The sequence below is a fragment of the Argopecten irradians genome, chromosome 10, assembly GCF_041381155.1.
Source record: "Argopecten irradians isolate NY chromosome 10, Ai_NY, whole genome shotgun sequence".
Taxonomy (NCBI): domain Eukaryota; kingdom Metazoa; phylum Mollusca; class Bivalvia; order Pectinida; family Pectinidae; genus Argopecten; species Argopecten irradians.
Window position 1 is genome coordinate 14,561,314 of NC_091143.1, and position 15,393 is coordinate 14,576,706.

The window sequence follows — 15,393 nt, forward strand, 5'->3', positions numbered from 1 at the left end:
TTGTACTGCCCTCCTAACATGGAACCAGTGGGGGGTAAGTGTGTTGCTGCTAAATTCAAAACAAGCGGTGTCGTACTGGATGTTGTATTTGAAGCTAACTTCGTTGTGAACGACACGGCTATAGTTTATTACATCTTTCAAAAGATGGAAAAGGAAACAAGTGATTTATTTATTTTTCATTTCACATCCTTAAGGGTATATTTGCTCAATATAGTGTCAAAATCATTCGGGAGACACGTGACAACAGGAGAGCAATGTTCTATATTAAGAGTCCAATACCCAGTCCAGGACAAGCCCGATAGTGGTGTGACTTTGGAATATAAGAGATCTGTTATCGCCAAATTCGTCTCAGATTACAGACACAATTTCACAGATGATCTTTACGTGGTTGGCCTACACGTAGATAACATTCAGGATTCGTTCTGTAAATGCAATGAATCTATCAGAAACCCGTTGTATGTGTATGATACGTTTGTTTCGGATGACTCGTTACCATGTCCGGCAGTAATGGTAAGCTTCCCTGACAACTACTCTGACACCAATAGCAGTCTGGTAAACGGAGCTGTGTACCAAAAGTACTTTTACTTATATGAAACGGTAATTGACCCAGAAGACGTCTTATTTAAATCTGGAGACTACTTTCTCTGCGTAGATACATTCCTGGCCAAATATCTAAGCATCATGGAAAATGACGAGAACATGGCCTACTACAGATATATTGTCAATACGGTCTGCACATGTTTGTCCATTCTATCCCTGATCTACTCTCTAGTACAATATTGTTGTATACCATTTTTGCGACAGGGGAAGTTGGAGCTCTTGTTTGTGTTGATGTTGTATTTACTATTTGCACAAACCTGTTTCTTGTTATTCTCTCATGTTACCATAGCGAGCAATTTGTGTGAAAGGGTCGGTGTGCTTCACCATTTTGTATGGGTTGGTTCCTTTGTTTTTATGTTTCTTTGTTGTTTCCGTCTGAACTCCGAAATCAGAAGTCTCACAACTCTTAGTAGGTCAGAAAGGTTTCCCAGAACAGTCAAATATATACTGACGGGCTTTGTGTTGAATGTCTCTATTGTTTTGTGTACGAAGATTTTAGATTGGTCGCTAGCCCCAACAGAAACATGGTATGGAGGAAATAACTGTTTCATTTCGGATATTTATGTCTCTCTCTATGCGTTTGTGGTCCCAATATCGTCTTGTCTTTGTGGCAATGTGATACTTTTTCTTTCCATCATTCATTATGTCCAGAACACCTCAATATCCAACAAATCCGAAGCTGTATCAGCATTATTTCTATCAATCAAAATTTCCTCAGTGATGGGTCTAAGTTGGATTATCGGAATTGTAGCCGTATATGTCCAGTCTGAAATCCTTCTTATAATTTTTGAAAACACATCAAGTCTACAAGGAATGTTCATTACACTGAGTTTTTCGTGTAACCGCCGTATCTCCAAATTTTACCATAAAAGCTGTTGTTCAAAACAGAAATCCACATTCATCAAAACATCACGAGATCAAAAGTATTGATAGAACAACAGAACAATGTTCACGTGTTATCGATATCGCCGGGTCATAGTTGATGGAGATTTAATTCTCTAGAAATGTTAAATTGACATTCCTCGTATTTTCCATGATTTTCTGTTCTTTTGTATCCCTTACCAATTTATTCTATTATTATTGCCTAGTTGAAAGGGCACTATTGCCTCACAGTATTGTCGAGTGACGGAATAGTGCCAGAGCCGAACCTCCGAACTAATATTTTTTCTTAACCGTTTTGACCCACTGATCACAAATCAAATAAAAATGTTAACATTGCATAAGTTGGGATGAACTTCCGGTTATGACGTCATCAAGATGGCCGCCATTTAGAATTTCACTAAAAAATGAAAAGTGGTTATAAAATTGACATATATCGACCTAAGTAGACAAATGAGTTATCAAAATGACCACAAAAGAACAACGAATACATCCAATATATGTAGTGGTTTGTATGCAGGAAATGAAAAAAATAAATAGATTTTAAGCTTAAAAATGGTGATTTTTTTTTAGGTTTTTCATATTAAGCTTGAGGCAGCAATAATGTTTCCAAACAACAAATTATTATTCGTAATCAGTTATTTGATCTTTTATCAATCAGTAAAAACAACAACAAAAACAAAGATATATAGAAATAAAAAAGATAATTATTGTTATACCCACATAAGGTTTATTAAACATCAAATTCCAAACTCCAAACCGTTGACACTACAGTTTTCTGGTTATTGTATTTCCCTTAAATAAAACATTGAATATTGACGATTTATAAATAGAAAAAATTAATGTAAAATTGACAGAATATCTTGGTGGGAAAAGTTACAGTTTAACATAATCCATTTTCATGTTTGAAATTTTGGAGATTAGCAGCGTCTCAAAAATAATTATTACAACACAACACCTACTGATAGCGTAACAAATGTAACCTAAGCTTAGTTTGTGTTTCCGTTAATAGTGGTGCGAAATTGAATGTGAATGTATTGTGACGTCACCATTACATGACGTCTGTATTTCTCATTCTGTATTTCACATCTGTATTTCACAGTCTGTATTTCACATTCTGTATTCCACAGTCTGTATTTTACAGTCTGTATTTCATAGTCTGTATTTCACAGTCAATATTCAACAGTCTGTATTCCACAACTGTATTCCACAGTCTGTATTCCACAATCTGTATTTCATATTCTGTATTTCTCATTCTCTATTTCACATTCTCTATTTCACATTATTTATTTAACATTCTCTATTTCTCATTTTGTATTTCACAGTGTATATTTCAAATTCTGTATTTCATATTCTGTATTTCTCATTCTGTATTCCACAGTCTGTATTCCACAGTCTGTATTCCAGTCTGTATTCAACAGACTGTATTTCACATTTTGTATTCCACAGTCTGTATTTTACAGACTGTATTTCACAGTATATTTCACAGTCTCTATTCAACAGTCTGTATTCCACAGTCTGTATTTCACATTCTGTATTCCACATTCTGTATTCCACGGTCTGTATTTCACATTCTGTATTTCAAATTCTGTATTTCACAGTCTGTATTTCAGTCTGTATTTCACATTCTGTATTAATTCCACATTCTGTATTTCACAGTTTGTTTTCAACATTTTGTATTCCACAGCTGTATTCTACAGTCTGTATTTCACATTCTGTATTCCACAGTCTGTATTTCACATTCTGTATTTCACATTCTGTATTTCACATTTTGTATTTTACATTCTGTATTCCACATTCTGTAATCTACAGTCTGTATTTCACAGCTGTATTCCGCAGTGTGCATTCCAGAGCTGTATTCTACAGTCTGTATATCACATTCTGTATTTCACATTCTGTATTCCACAGCCTGTATTTCACATTCTGTTTTCCACATTCTGTATTCCACATTCTGTAATCCACAGTCTGCATTCCATAGCAGTATTCTACAGTCTGTATTTCACATTCTGTATTTCACATTCTGTATTCCACAGCCTGTATTTCACATTCTGTTTTCCACATTCTGTATTCCACATTCTGTAATCCACAGTCTGCATTCCATAGCAGTATTCTACAGTCTGTATTTCACATTCTGTATTTCACATTCTGTATTCCACAGTCTGTATTCCACAGCTGTATTCTACAGTCTGTATTCCACAGCTGTATTCTACATTCTGCATTTCACAGTCTGTATTTCATATTCTGTATTCCACATTCTGTATTCCACATTCTGTATTCCATAGCTGTATTTCACAATCTGTATTTCACATTCTGTATTTCACATTCTGTATTCCACAGTTTGTATTTCACAGCTGTATTCCACAGCTGTATTGCACAGTCTGTATTTCACATTCTGTATTTAACATTCTGTATTTAACATTCTGTATTCCACAGGCTGAATTTTACGGTCTGTATTTCACAGTCTGTATTTCACAGTCTGTATTCCACAGTCTGTATTCCACATTCTGTATTCCACAGTCTGTATTCCAAAGCTGTATTCTACAGTCTGTATTTCACATTCTGTATTCCACAGTCTGTATTTCACATTCTGTATTTCACAGTCTGTATTCCACAATAGTGTCAGGTTGTAATCTTCATTTCACACTTACTTTGCAATTTAAAAAATAACCTCACAAAGTCCTTATAAGCATTCACATATCTTCATTACGGGCCACAATTAAGTTTCCATCATCATGGTTTAGCATGGTCGACTAACAATAGGGACTCGGTTTTTACTGGACTTGAGTTGAGGGACTTAACGGAAAGACTGTCTATATTTGCTTATCATAGTTTCCTTACAGCGTATCTAATTAACTAGTCTTAGAATTGTAACAATGGTTGATTGGGAAAAGCTACTATTCGTCAAAGGGAACATTTTTGCTACCTTTAACTCATATTCATTGCTGATGTACAGCTTAGGGTTTGTATATTTGTAACCCTACCTGATTGGGAAATGTGTTTATGCTTCTGTGGACGTTTTTTGCTGCTTTTAATACATATCCATTGCTTAATTGCTGTTTATATTTTGTAACAAGGCGTAAACATATAACCATGATTAATTGAGAAAATCTATTATTCGTCAAATTAGATGTTTTTCCTTCTTAGACTGCATGTTTATTAATTATCTACAGTTTATCCGCTGTAACTATTCGTACATTAGAAATCATGCTTCATTGGGAAACGCGTTTGTTCGTCAAGGACCATTCGTTTTTGGTGCTTTGAATGCATGTTCATAGTATTTGCAGCTAAGTTTTCGCAACTAGTCGTAAATTAATAACCATGCTTGGTCAGGAAAAGCTATTATTCGTCGAAGAGAACGTTTTTACTGTCATTGTTGATTTACCGCTATATTTTGTATTCAATGAAAAATTTGTAACCGATCAGGAATTTTGTAATTGTTTATGCGTCAAAGTGGGCGTTTTCGCTAGTATCAATTCGTGTTCATTGTGTGTATTTACAGCTTATTTGTAGATTAGTAACCATGGTTATTTGAGGAAAATAATAGTATAGATTTGCATATGTATTACATGTACATAGACTTTTTTTATTCAGATCGGTAAATGGTTATGCAGATTTTTTGTAGTATTACGTGTTTTACCGTCGCTTGCTTTTTATCAAACTTCTGTCACGATTCCTTATCTTTCCAAGGATCTGTAGAACTGTTACATTTGTATCAAGGTGGATTTTGTATTTGAATGTTTAAATTTGCGGGGTTATGAGGAGACATTCACGGATGTTAAAATTCGCGGCTCATCTATAATTCGTGAATTCGTGAATATATATGATAGGTATGCTCTGAGGAACGTCAATTAATTTCTGAATAGTTCGCTGATGTTTGAAATTCACGGATTTCAGTGAAAAAGCGGATATAGCAAAAATAAACTACCCCTTAAATTTTACCACTGTACAGTATGATTTGTTTTGTACATTTCAAGTAGGTACAGGTATGAAGAAAAAGAGTAGCACTACTTAAAGTGGAACTTCTGTCGTCGGTATAGAAGTGATTGTCCCATGTAAAATAAAACCTGCTTTAGCGACCACATGTGTATATACCATTGGTGTAATTATATAATAAGACCAGTCTCTTATATGGTCATTTTCAACATCATTCGACTTGTTTACATCCTCAATACTCCAGGCGTTACTATCACTGACGTTATACTAATCCCTGGACTATGCCATATAAAGTAAAACTAGAGGCAGTTCAGGAGAAAATAACTTACTAATCGCAGGCCTGCAAAGACTTTCTTTAAAGATTATAGAGAGAGCGACGCCTAATTTCAAAGCCTCACGGTCAACTTAAGTGTACCGTTATTCGATTCTCTTGATCAAAGGACTAAATTACCTTGTGTCTTCTGTAGTCTCCTGTTTCACTATGAGATAGTCCAGGGGGTGGATATAACGTCAGTGATAGTAACCCCCGGAGTATCGAGGATGACTTGTGTCTAAATATCTCATTGTTAGGTGTCTTTATAGACAGATTTCAAAAACTGATTAGAAGGATATTTCATAAATACATAAATTTTCTTTTTAAATCTCTCTGTAAACATGTAAATAATGTAAATAAGTTTCATCGTATAGTCATTGTAATATATGTTGTAAAATTCTGTACGCAAAAGGTTTTGAAAAAGTTGAAAAATACAAATAATGCCCCATCATAAAATAGAGGCATTTGAATATACTATTGAATTGATAAGAAGGCATTTTACAATGAATACACTGTCTATTTTTATAGCAATTTAGATATATGCCATTTTCTTTTCGTTGTATGGTATGTTACCAAATTCTATAATTAAATGAAATGGTTTCTAAAAGTAAAAAAAAAAAAAAAAAAAAAACTTGTGCAAAATTACATATGTACCATGTGTAGAATAGAGGCATTTCATCATCTTCTTCTACTAATTTCGATACGCCGTCAATAATGACGGTTAGATCACTGTGATCTGTAGGGGTGCAAGGTTGTAAAGGGATTTAGTTCGTGATTTTAAGTGTAAGATAAATGATGTGTGCAAAGCTAATGTATGGGGGCTTCAATGGCAACGTAATTAAGGAATATGTGGGAAGAATGAATATTTGTATGTGTCCTTTGTAGCAGAGATTTGTCTGAAAAAATGTGTCTGGTTTGAATTATGCTTAGTCGGTATTGATAAGAAGGAAGTTTATGGTGAAAGCTCTGTTTCGTGTTCAATCTCTCTGAAAACATGTATATCATGTAATCGGTACCGTCTTGTTTACAAAGAAACGGTGTGACACTCCATTTACATTTAAGCTATATCCGACAATATGCTCAATATGAAGAATGGACAACTATATCATGTATAACTCCTCAATATGCACCCAATCGATTTGTTATGTTCATAAAAACTGTTGAACTGCGAAAGCATATAGTCAGGATAAGGATGTGAGATATATTGCCCAATCCACTGACTGAAGTTCGACACCAATTCACCCTGAAGAAACATTTGAACTCTTCTAGTTCAAAGTCTAGAAGAGTTCATTATGAATTTTCATGGGTCAATAGGTTAAAGGTGCATTTGAGTATACATTATGAAACGTTTTTGTTAGCATTCAAAATTACATAGCTATAGTTTCACCACATTGTCTTGAAGTGAAAAGGTCCAATTTTGTTGTTATCTATATTGTAGAGTTTGTGACTGATTGTTGTACAAATAAAATCATTTATGATGCAATTGAAGTTTGTTTGTCTTTTTTGTTTTGTTTTTCCTCTTCATTTTATCGTTTTAGTTGGCTTCTCTAAGAAAATAAACCTGCGCCGGCGTTGGTCCAGGTGTTAACGTTGTGAAATAATCTCATCCGTAACTTTCCTTTTCCTGAGTTACTTCAAGGAGAATCTCAACCCTAGTTAAGTTCAAGTTTGTATTTACTTACTCTAGTGACACATCAGTTTGATATGTATTCATTATCACAAAACATCCCAATGGAATACCATGGAATACAAACATACATGTATCTTAAACAAATATACATGTAGAAAGTCCTATGTATATACAACAAAATAATAAATGTATTTCTGCATTAGCAGCTTTCAGGTATTTTCTACGTTGTTGCATACATATAATATTAAAAAAAATGTTTTACTGATATCAGAGTAGCACACAGAATTACACAAAGTACACTGTACATATTCTTAAATGCTGTGGTATATTTTGGTAACGACCCTTTTCTACATTAAACTACACATAATGTAACACAGAACATTTTGCATGTTTTGTTATTAATGGATGGATTCACCTAAGACAAATAATGCTGAGTTATCATTCTTAGAAAATATTCAAAATGACAAATTTGAATGTCACTTTAGAAAAAAAATGACATGTTCAGTTTCTTCGAAACTTTGAAAGAAGATGTATAACAAAATATTTACAATGCCAGATATTTCTTAGTCTCTGACAGTACTTAATACTTCATATGATAAGTATTTTGTGTACGTTCATATTTATAAGGGAGTGCGAAGCACTTCTAAGGTAACAGATACACGAAAATATATGAAAAAACACAATCTTCAAAATTCAACCCTACACACTGACAGCTTCAGTTTGCGGTCGCCATTTTTTCTTACATATGGGGAGGTTGTGCGTTGCTCCGGTACTGCTCTCCCCAGTAAATATATATTTAACTAATGCAAATGCATAAACATTTTCTAACATGAATTTAAGGCAAAGCCTCAGAAGAGCGCAGCTACATGTAAAAGAATATAACATCATAACTTTATATTGTCTTTATTTTTCTACGAAATTAACAATGAAATATTTCACTGACATGCACATACTATCGATAGTTAGAAATATTTCAAAATAATCGAAATAGAATAGTTCAATATACTTCAATCTTGTTTTTATCAGATGCAAATACCATCAAAAATACGCGCGAGTCTGTGCCGTCATATTTGGCGTCAGGTTTTGTGACGTCACTGCTGACGGTGCCGTGCGCTTGAGAACTTACACAGTATATCTTGGACCAGTACATTTATTGCGTTGTTCTTGTATATGTGTAAATTAAAACTACTTACAGTAATTTTAAAACGTATTCTAATAACACATTTAGTCTAGTACAGAAATTACAAATCTCGTCGTGCTGATAACGAGAATTAAAACATGGCTGCCTACATGGAGGCGCGAGACTTTTCCCGCGGGACACAATTTCAAAGTCCAAGGGGTACTGGAATGTATTGGAAACTATATACTCACACACGTGCTGCGCTCTTATTATTTTTAGATAAGAATAATATGAATTTAAGGCAAAGCCACAGGAGAGCACAGCTACGTGTAAAAATGTGAATATATTTAGGATAATAACCTTAGAACGACATTAAAACTGTTTAAACTTGTAGTCCGATCATTGATTTTTATTCAATGCTATTTTCAACACTATTGATGGATGTTTTGTGTCAAGCAATATATATATTGATAGTCTTCATACCACTGGAATCTCTCAAAGGCGGATAACTTGCCAACATGCCATGTAATATGAATTTAAGGCAAAGCCTCAGAAGAGCGCAGCTACATATAAAAAATGTAAATACAGTTAGGATTAATATGAATTTAAGGCAAAGCCTCATAAGAGCGCAGCTACATGTAAAATGTAAATATAGTTAGGATTGTAACCTCAGAACGAGATTAAAACTTGTAGTCCGATCATTGATTTTTATTAAATGCTATTCTTCAATACTATAGATTGATGTTTTGTGTATAGCAATATATTGACAGTCGTCATATACAGGCCAGAAAGACACATTAAACTGGAATAGTTCAATTTCCTTTCGATCTTGTTTCTCTGTAAGGCGGAAAACTTGGCAACATGCCATGTATCAAAAAAGCGCGGGAAAATGTGCCGTCATCTTTGGCACCAAGCTTCCTGACGTCACGGCTGACGGTGCGCTTGACAACACACAGACAGTATATTATTTGACTAGTACATTTATTGTATCGTTCGTATCTTTGTGTAGTTATCTTAAACTACTTACAGTAATTTCAAAGTGTATCCTGGTGATACATTTTGTCTTTAGAAAAAAATTCAAATCTCGTCGTGCTGATAACGAGAATTAAAACATGGCTGCCTGCATGGAGGCGCGAGACTTTTCCCGCGGGACACGATTTCAAAGTCCAAGGGGTACTGGAATGTATTGGATCTTTATGCTTACACACATGTTATGGTTAGTAGAGCTTCGCACTACGCGGCCTTCGGCCGCGCAGAGAGCTGCGCTCTTATAACCTCAGAATGAGATAAAAAATAACTGTTTAAACTTGTAATTTTTAATAAATACTATTCTTCAATATTTGTGTCTAGCAGTCGTCATATTCAGGTCAGAAAGAAATATTCAACTGGATTATTTTTCGTTCTTGTGTCTTTCCAATGCGAAAAACTTGGCAACATGCCATGTATCAAAAATGCGCGGGAATATGTGGCGTCATCTTTAGCACCAAGCTTCCTGACGTCACGGCTGACGGTGCCGTGCGCTTGACAACACACAGACAGTATAGCATTTTGACCAGTACATTTATTGTGTCGTTCTTATCCTTGTGTAGTTATCTAAAACTACTTACAGTAATTTCAAAGTGTGTCCTGGTCATAAGTTTTGTCTACAGAGAAAATTTAAAATCTCGTCGTGTTGATAACGAGAATTAAAACATGGCTGCCTGCATGGTGGCGCGAGACTTTTCCCGCGGGACACGATTTCAAAGTCCAAGGGGTACTGAAATGTATTGGAATCTATATGCTCACACACGTGTTATGGTTAGTAGAGCTTCGCTCTACGCGGCCTTCGGCCGCGCAGAGAGCTGCGCTCTTATCAAAAATACGCGGGAATACATGTATGTGCCGTCATCTTTGGCACCAAGCTTAGCTTCCTGACGTCACGGTTGGCGTTGCCGTGCGCTTGACAACACACAGACAGTAGGGCAAAACGACCGAGGTTCGGACGCTTGTAAAATTAAACCAAGGTTCGGACATTTTTTCCGGAAAATAATTTTTAATTCTGCATCCGGAACGATTATAGCCTATAAATAAATTCCATTCCGCTCACCGTTTTACAAAATAGAATCGCCCTTTTATAGGTCACGTGACCGTTCAAGTTAGAAACGCGCCAAAATTTGAGAGACCTTTGCCTCCGGTTTTGTGATTCATTCAACGTTCAAAAGTAAGTATTGGCATTGTAATCAGTAAGTGTGTCTAATGTCTTATGAAAGCCAGAACTACTTTATACTGTTTTTTTATATGACATTGATTTAAATTCATTGAAACAATCATATAACAAGTAAATTAACAAAATCGATTTTGAGAAAATGGAGATGAGAACAAAAACATGATATGTACCTTGGTTCGGACACGAAATTCTGTCAATTTGACCATCGTTCGGACGGCTTCTGAAGTGTCCGAATCATGGTACTGTACGTATACCTACTTGACGTCTTTGACATTCATAAAATGCTAACTTTTCTAATTAAGGATTAAAGTCTCTTTCTGGTGATATATATATATAAGAAAAAGAACAAAACCACGAACATACTTGTGAGTACTTTTGTCCATCCGAGGGCCCATCGGGCTGCCATGGAGAAGCGAACGCGCTCACAAGAAATCTTGTTGATTTTATGTTAACTTATATACATGTATAAAATTATCTTATATGCATGTATATAATAAATAAAGAGTAAAACAATTCGGTCGTTCCCCATGTATACTTGTAAAAGATAACAAATAATATTTTGTTATTATTTACTATCCATTACATGGACATGTTATTTTATTTTATGTATATAAATAAGCTTATATATATATACATATATAGAAAAATTAATTGAAAAACATCAAGTTTTGTCTAACCACTCGTAGTTAAGCATTTGAAGAGTAAACCGAAACTCATGCTTATAGAATTTTGATGTTTCTAAATTAATTTTTCTTGTATAATATACATGTATGTATCCTAATTTCAGTATGAAAAACGTTGTCGTCAGGGGCCTATATGTTGTGGGAATGCATCATTGGGGGCGACGGGAGTTGGAGGTTGGCCTGGTTCACTACGCGAAACATGAAGCCGACAATCCTAAAGACATAAATGCTATATGTATATGTGGAGATGAACTTTGTGAACGAAGAGTTGCGTATTTGCGGAGAACTGATGCCTTTGCTGTGGCCAAGTTATTCCGTGAAGGCATTGTTTGCAGTAAGCTCTATGTGAAAGCTAAAGCAAGCATAGAACGTTGGAAAAAGTCAACAGGGCCACAGCAAAAGTGCAATTTCGGCTTCAAATGCCGTGATTCGAGTGTGGAGAGGCTTCGTCAGCTAGCCACGCTGTTTGACCTTGACATTACGATCTTTTAATAGCGCAATAATTTGATTAAATAGAATGAAAAGATATTTACTAGTGTTTTGTGTTTTTCCCATTTCTTATTGCAGAAAATGTCAGAAAAGAGAAGCAGAAAAGGAAAAAGCGATCCAGTAGGACTTTTGGCAGCATATCATGACATTACCAAACTGGGAATGTCTGTTAGAGCCGCTGCCAAAAAACATGGTGTTGCGCGTTCAACGCTCGGTGACAGAGTGTCTGGAAGGGTACAATCAAATGTCACCGACGGTGCAAACAGCAAGCTGTCTTTTGATGACGAAAGACATCTCATAACATTTGCCCAGGAAAGGGCAAAACAGGGCATCGGCTTTTCTAAAGCCTCTTTTTTAAGGTATGCCGGCGAGGTTGCGAAGAAAAAGCAATGCGCCTTCAAAAATGGAACGCCATCAGAAAAATGGTGGCGACTTCTAAAGCAACGTCATGATGATGTGTCATTAAGAACACCAGAAAAAACCGCTTCTGTGAGACACAAAATGATGACCAAAGAAAGGGTTTCGGGGTATTTCAATGCAATGCATGATGTATTGAAGAATAGCGGCATACTACACGACCCCACCAGAATATGGAATATGGATGAAACCTACATAACTCTGGCAGAAGAACCAGAAAAAATTGTTGCAAGGTATAATCCATTGGTCAAAATTCTTATTTTACACTTTCAAACACACATTTACACGAATTGTACAAGGTGGCCAATATGATTTTGCTGATTAGAACCATAGACCAAACACATTGGGAACTTCGGAAGTTATTTTCCCTATCCATACCTTGCATAACCTAAGAAATTTGCGAAGCGGATCCTTCCAGATAGGTTCCGAAAGTCGATACAGACTAAAGCTGTTATAGAGTAACAGAGAGAGGTAAGAAGGGAGACAATCTTTAGAAGGATTTCTGAAAGCGTCCGAACCTCGGTCGTTTTGCCCTATACCATTTGACCAGTGCATTTATTGTGTCGTTCTTGTCTTTGTGTAGTTATCTAAAACTACTTACAGTAATTTCAAAGTGTATCCTGATGGCACGTTTTGTCTAAAGAGAAAATTTCAAATCTCGTCGTGCTGATAACGTGATTAAAACATGGCTGCCTGCATGGAGGCGCGAGACTTTTCCCGCGGGACACGATTTCAAAGTCCAAGGGGTACTGGAATTCATTGGAATCTATATATATGCTCACACAGGTGTTATGGTTAGTAGAGCTTCGCTCTACGCGGCCTTCGGCCGCGCAGAGAGCTGCGCTCTTAATAACACTTTTAAAATTAAAAGCTATAGAATGAAGTCAAAATATCCACCAAGGCGAAAAAGAGCACAAGGAATCATGACGTCACATAACGTCAACAAATGGCGCGAAATCATAGGATTCGCATACACGGCACTCCAGGCCCTGAATGGACAAAGAAATTCAAATCTTTGAGTTCATTTCTTTGAGTTTATGCTAGACAATTATTACATCATTTACTTCTATAGTTTAAAGTGTGTCCCTTTATTTCTAAAGTATGTCTTCTACATGGCGTAGGAAGATGAAACGTTATGGGTGGGGGGACAAAGGTTGTAAAACTCTCCCCCCTCCCCCCCCCCCCCCCCCCCCCCCCCCCCGCTAAAAGGAAATTAAAGAATACGCAAATTGGCCAAATTAGCGTGTGAGCGCCGAAGGCGCGAAATATTGGTGTTTTAGGGGTCTGAGGGTGAGCCCCGGGGGAAAATATTGTAATTTAGAATGGCTGAGATGAGTTTTACAATGTATTTTGATGATTTTGCGAGTGCCCAAAAGCGCGAGATTTTGGTGTTTGGGGGGTCCGAGCCTCCCCCGGGAAAAATATTATTATTTAGAATAGCTTAAATGACTTTTGATGAATTTGCGAGCGCCCGAAAGCGCGAGATTTTGGTGTTTGGGGGGTCCGGGGGGTCTCCCCCGGAAAAAAATACGATTTAGAATGGCTTAGATGAGTTTTACGATGCATTTCGATGAATTTGCGAGCGCCCAAAGGCGTGAGAATTTGGTGTTACGAGGTCCGGGGGTCTCCCCGGGAAAAAATTACGATTTAGAATGGCTGAGATGAGTTTTATGATGCATTTTAATGATTATAAAGCGTTCTTAACATGGTAATTTTTCGATTTAAAGCTACCTGCATTTAGAAATGATAATTGTGTCGTCATAACATTATTCAACCCTACTCGATCTGAATACACCGGCTTCACACCATCGGCACATTGTTGTGTAAAATAAAAAAAAGAATAATTCTCTCGCTAAGACAAATTGATATTTTAAGAGACATTTTTTTTTAGATAGTACATAGAATCCCTTGATGGACATTTTAGTCTAGTTTTGTGTGTATTGAATTTTCACTATTTAAGGTTTTACATTATGTGTTTGAACGTTTAAGGACTTGCGCCGCGCAGGAAAATTTTCTAGAATGAAGTATGAAGAAGGAAGAAATGTGCGGGAGGACCCTTTTTTCTTTCAAATAAGCGTTTTCAGGAAGCCGTCTTGGTTTTTGATAGTTAAAGTTTTTAACTACTATTTCTCAGAAAGTACTGATCTGTCTCAAATTCCAAACGAAGATTTCCTTTAGGCTCTATTTTAGATCGGAACAAAAAAAATCAAGCTGACTGACCCCTTTTTTTTATGATTTTAGGTTTTTGTCAATTTTGTGAATATTCATACTTATTTCACAACTAAATTTGCAAAATATTGCTTTAAATAGTTTCGTGTCTGCACATGTACGGGTACGGCAAACACAGTGAAGTTCTGATAAATGATAATTTACGTCAAATTGCCATCTTTGATTCATAATAGCTCAAATCAAGCACATCGCCATATTATTTTCATTACATTTTTAACTTTGGTATGAATTCCTAGTTCTATATAAAAAATATACACACGTGCACGCAAAATGAAGTGAATTTCTGATTAAATGACAATTTACGTCAAATAGCCATCTTTGATTCATGAAAGTTTAAAATCAAGCACACGGCACCATATTATTTTCATTACATTTTTTAACTTTGGTATGAATTCCTATCTCGAAAAAGTTATATTAGAAAAAAAGTTAGGCTATTCATTAGTAAAGTTCAAACAGGACTTTTCACCAGAGCAGAGCCTTCAGACAATAAATGCAGATACATTATTTTTAATTCAGATATACATGTAGATAATGTATCTGAAAGATACTTCATCTGCTCCTTACATGTTTAGATAGTGTTCATAAAGTTCACGCGAACGCAACCTTTGTGTTCCAAGGGGGATAACTCTAATCTAATTGCCACACTTGGTGACCGATCACAAACAACATGTCGGACGGTCATGGTGGTCAGCGTCACATTGCAACTCTAAAAGTAGGCCGAAATCATTCAATCGAGCGACTGTAGACCATTTTTATTGGACTGTGTTTCAAGATTAAAGAGTCGTAAGATACTGTGAATATTCAAGGATATTTTGGATTCCATATTGTTTTGAAAGACCATGGGAGGACTTGATTTGACACTTGTCATAGCCTAACTTTAATGAGAGAACTTTT

General features: G+C 35.9%; 1 protein-coding gene across 1 annotated transcript in view; it reads left to right on the plus strand.

Moving 5' to 3' along the window:
• Positions 1–11,934: 11,934 nt before the first annotated feature.
• Positions 11,935–15,393, plus strand: part of LOC138332553 (cytosolic carboxypeptidase 1-like) — a 45,778-nt gene continuing 42,319 nt past the window's right edge. Inside the window, 1 exon segment of the mRNA XM_069280558.1 lies at positions 11,935–12,503. Within this exon segment, the coding sequence (XP_069136659.1) occupies positions 11,935–12,503 (569 nt within the window).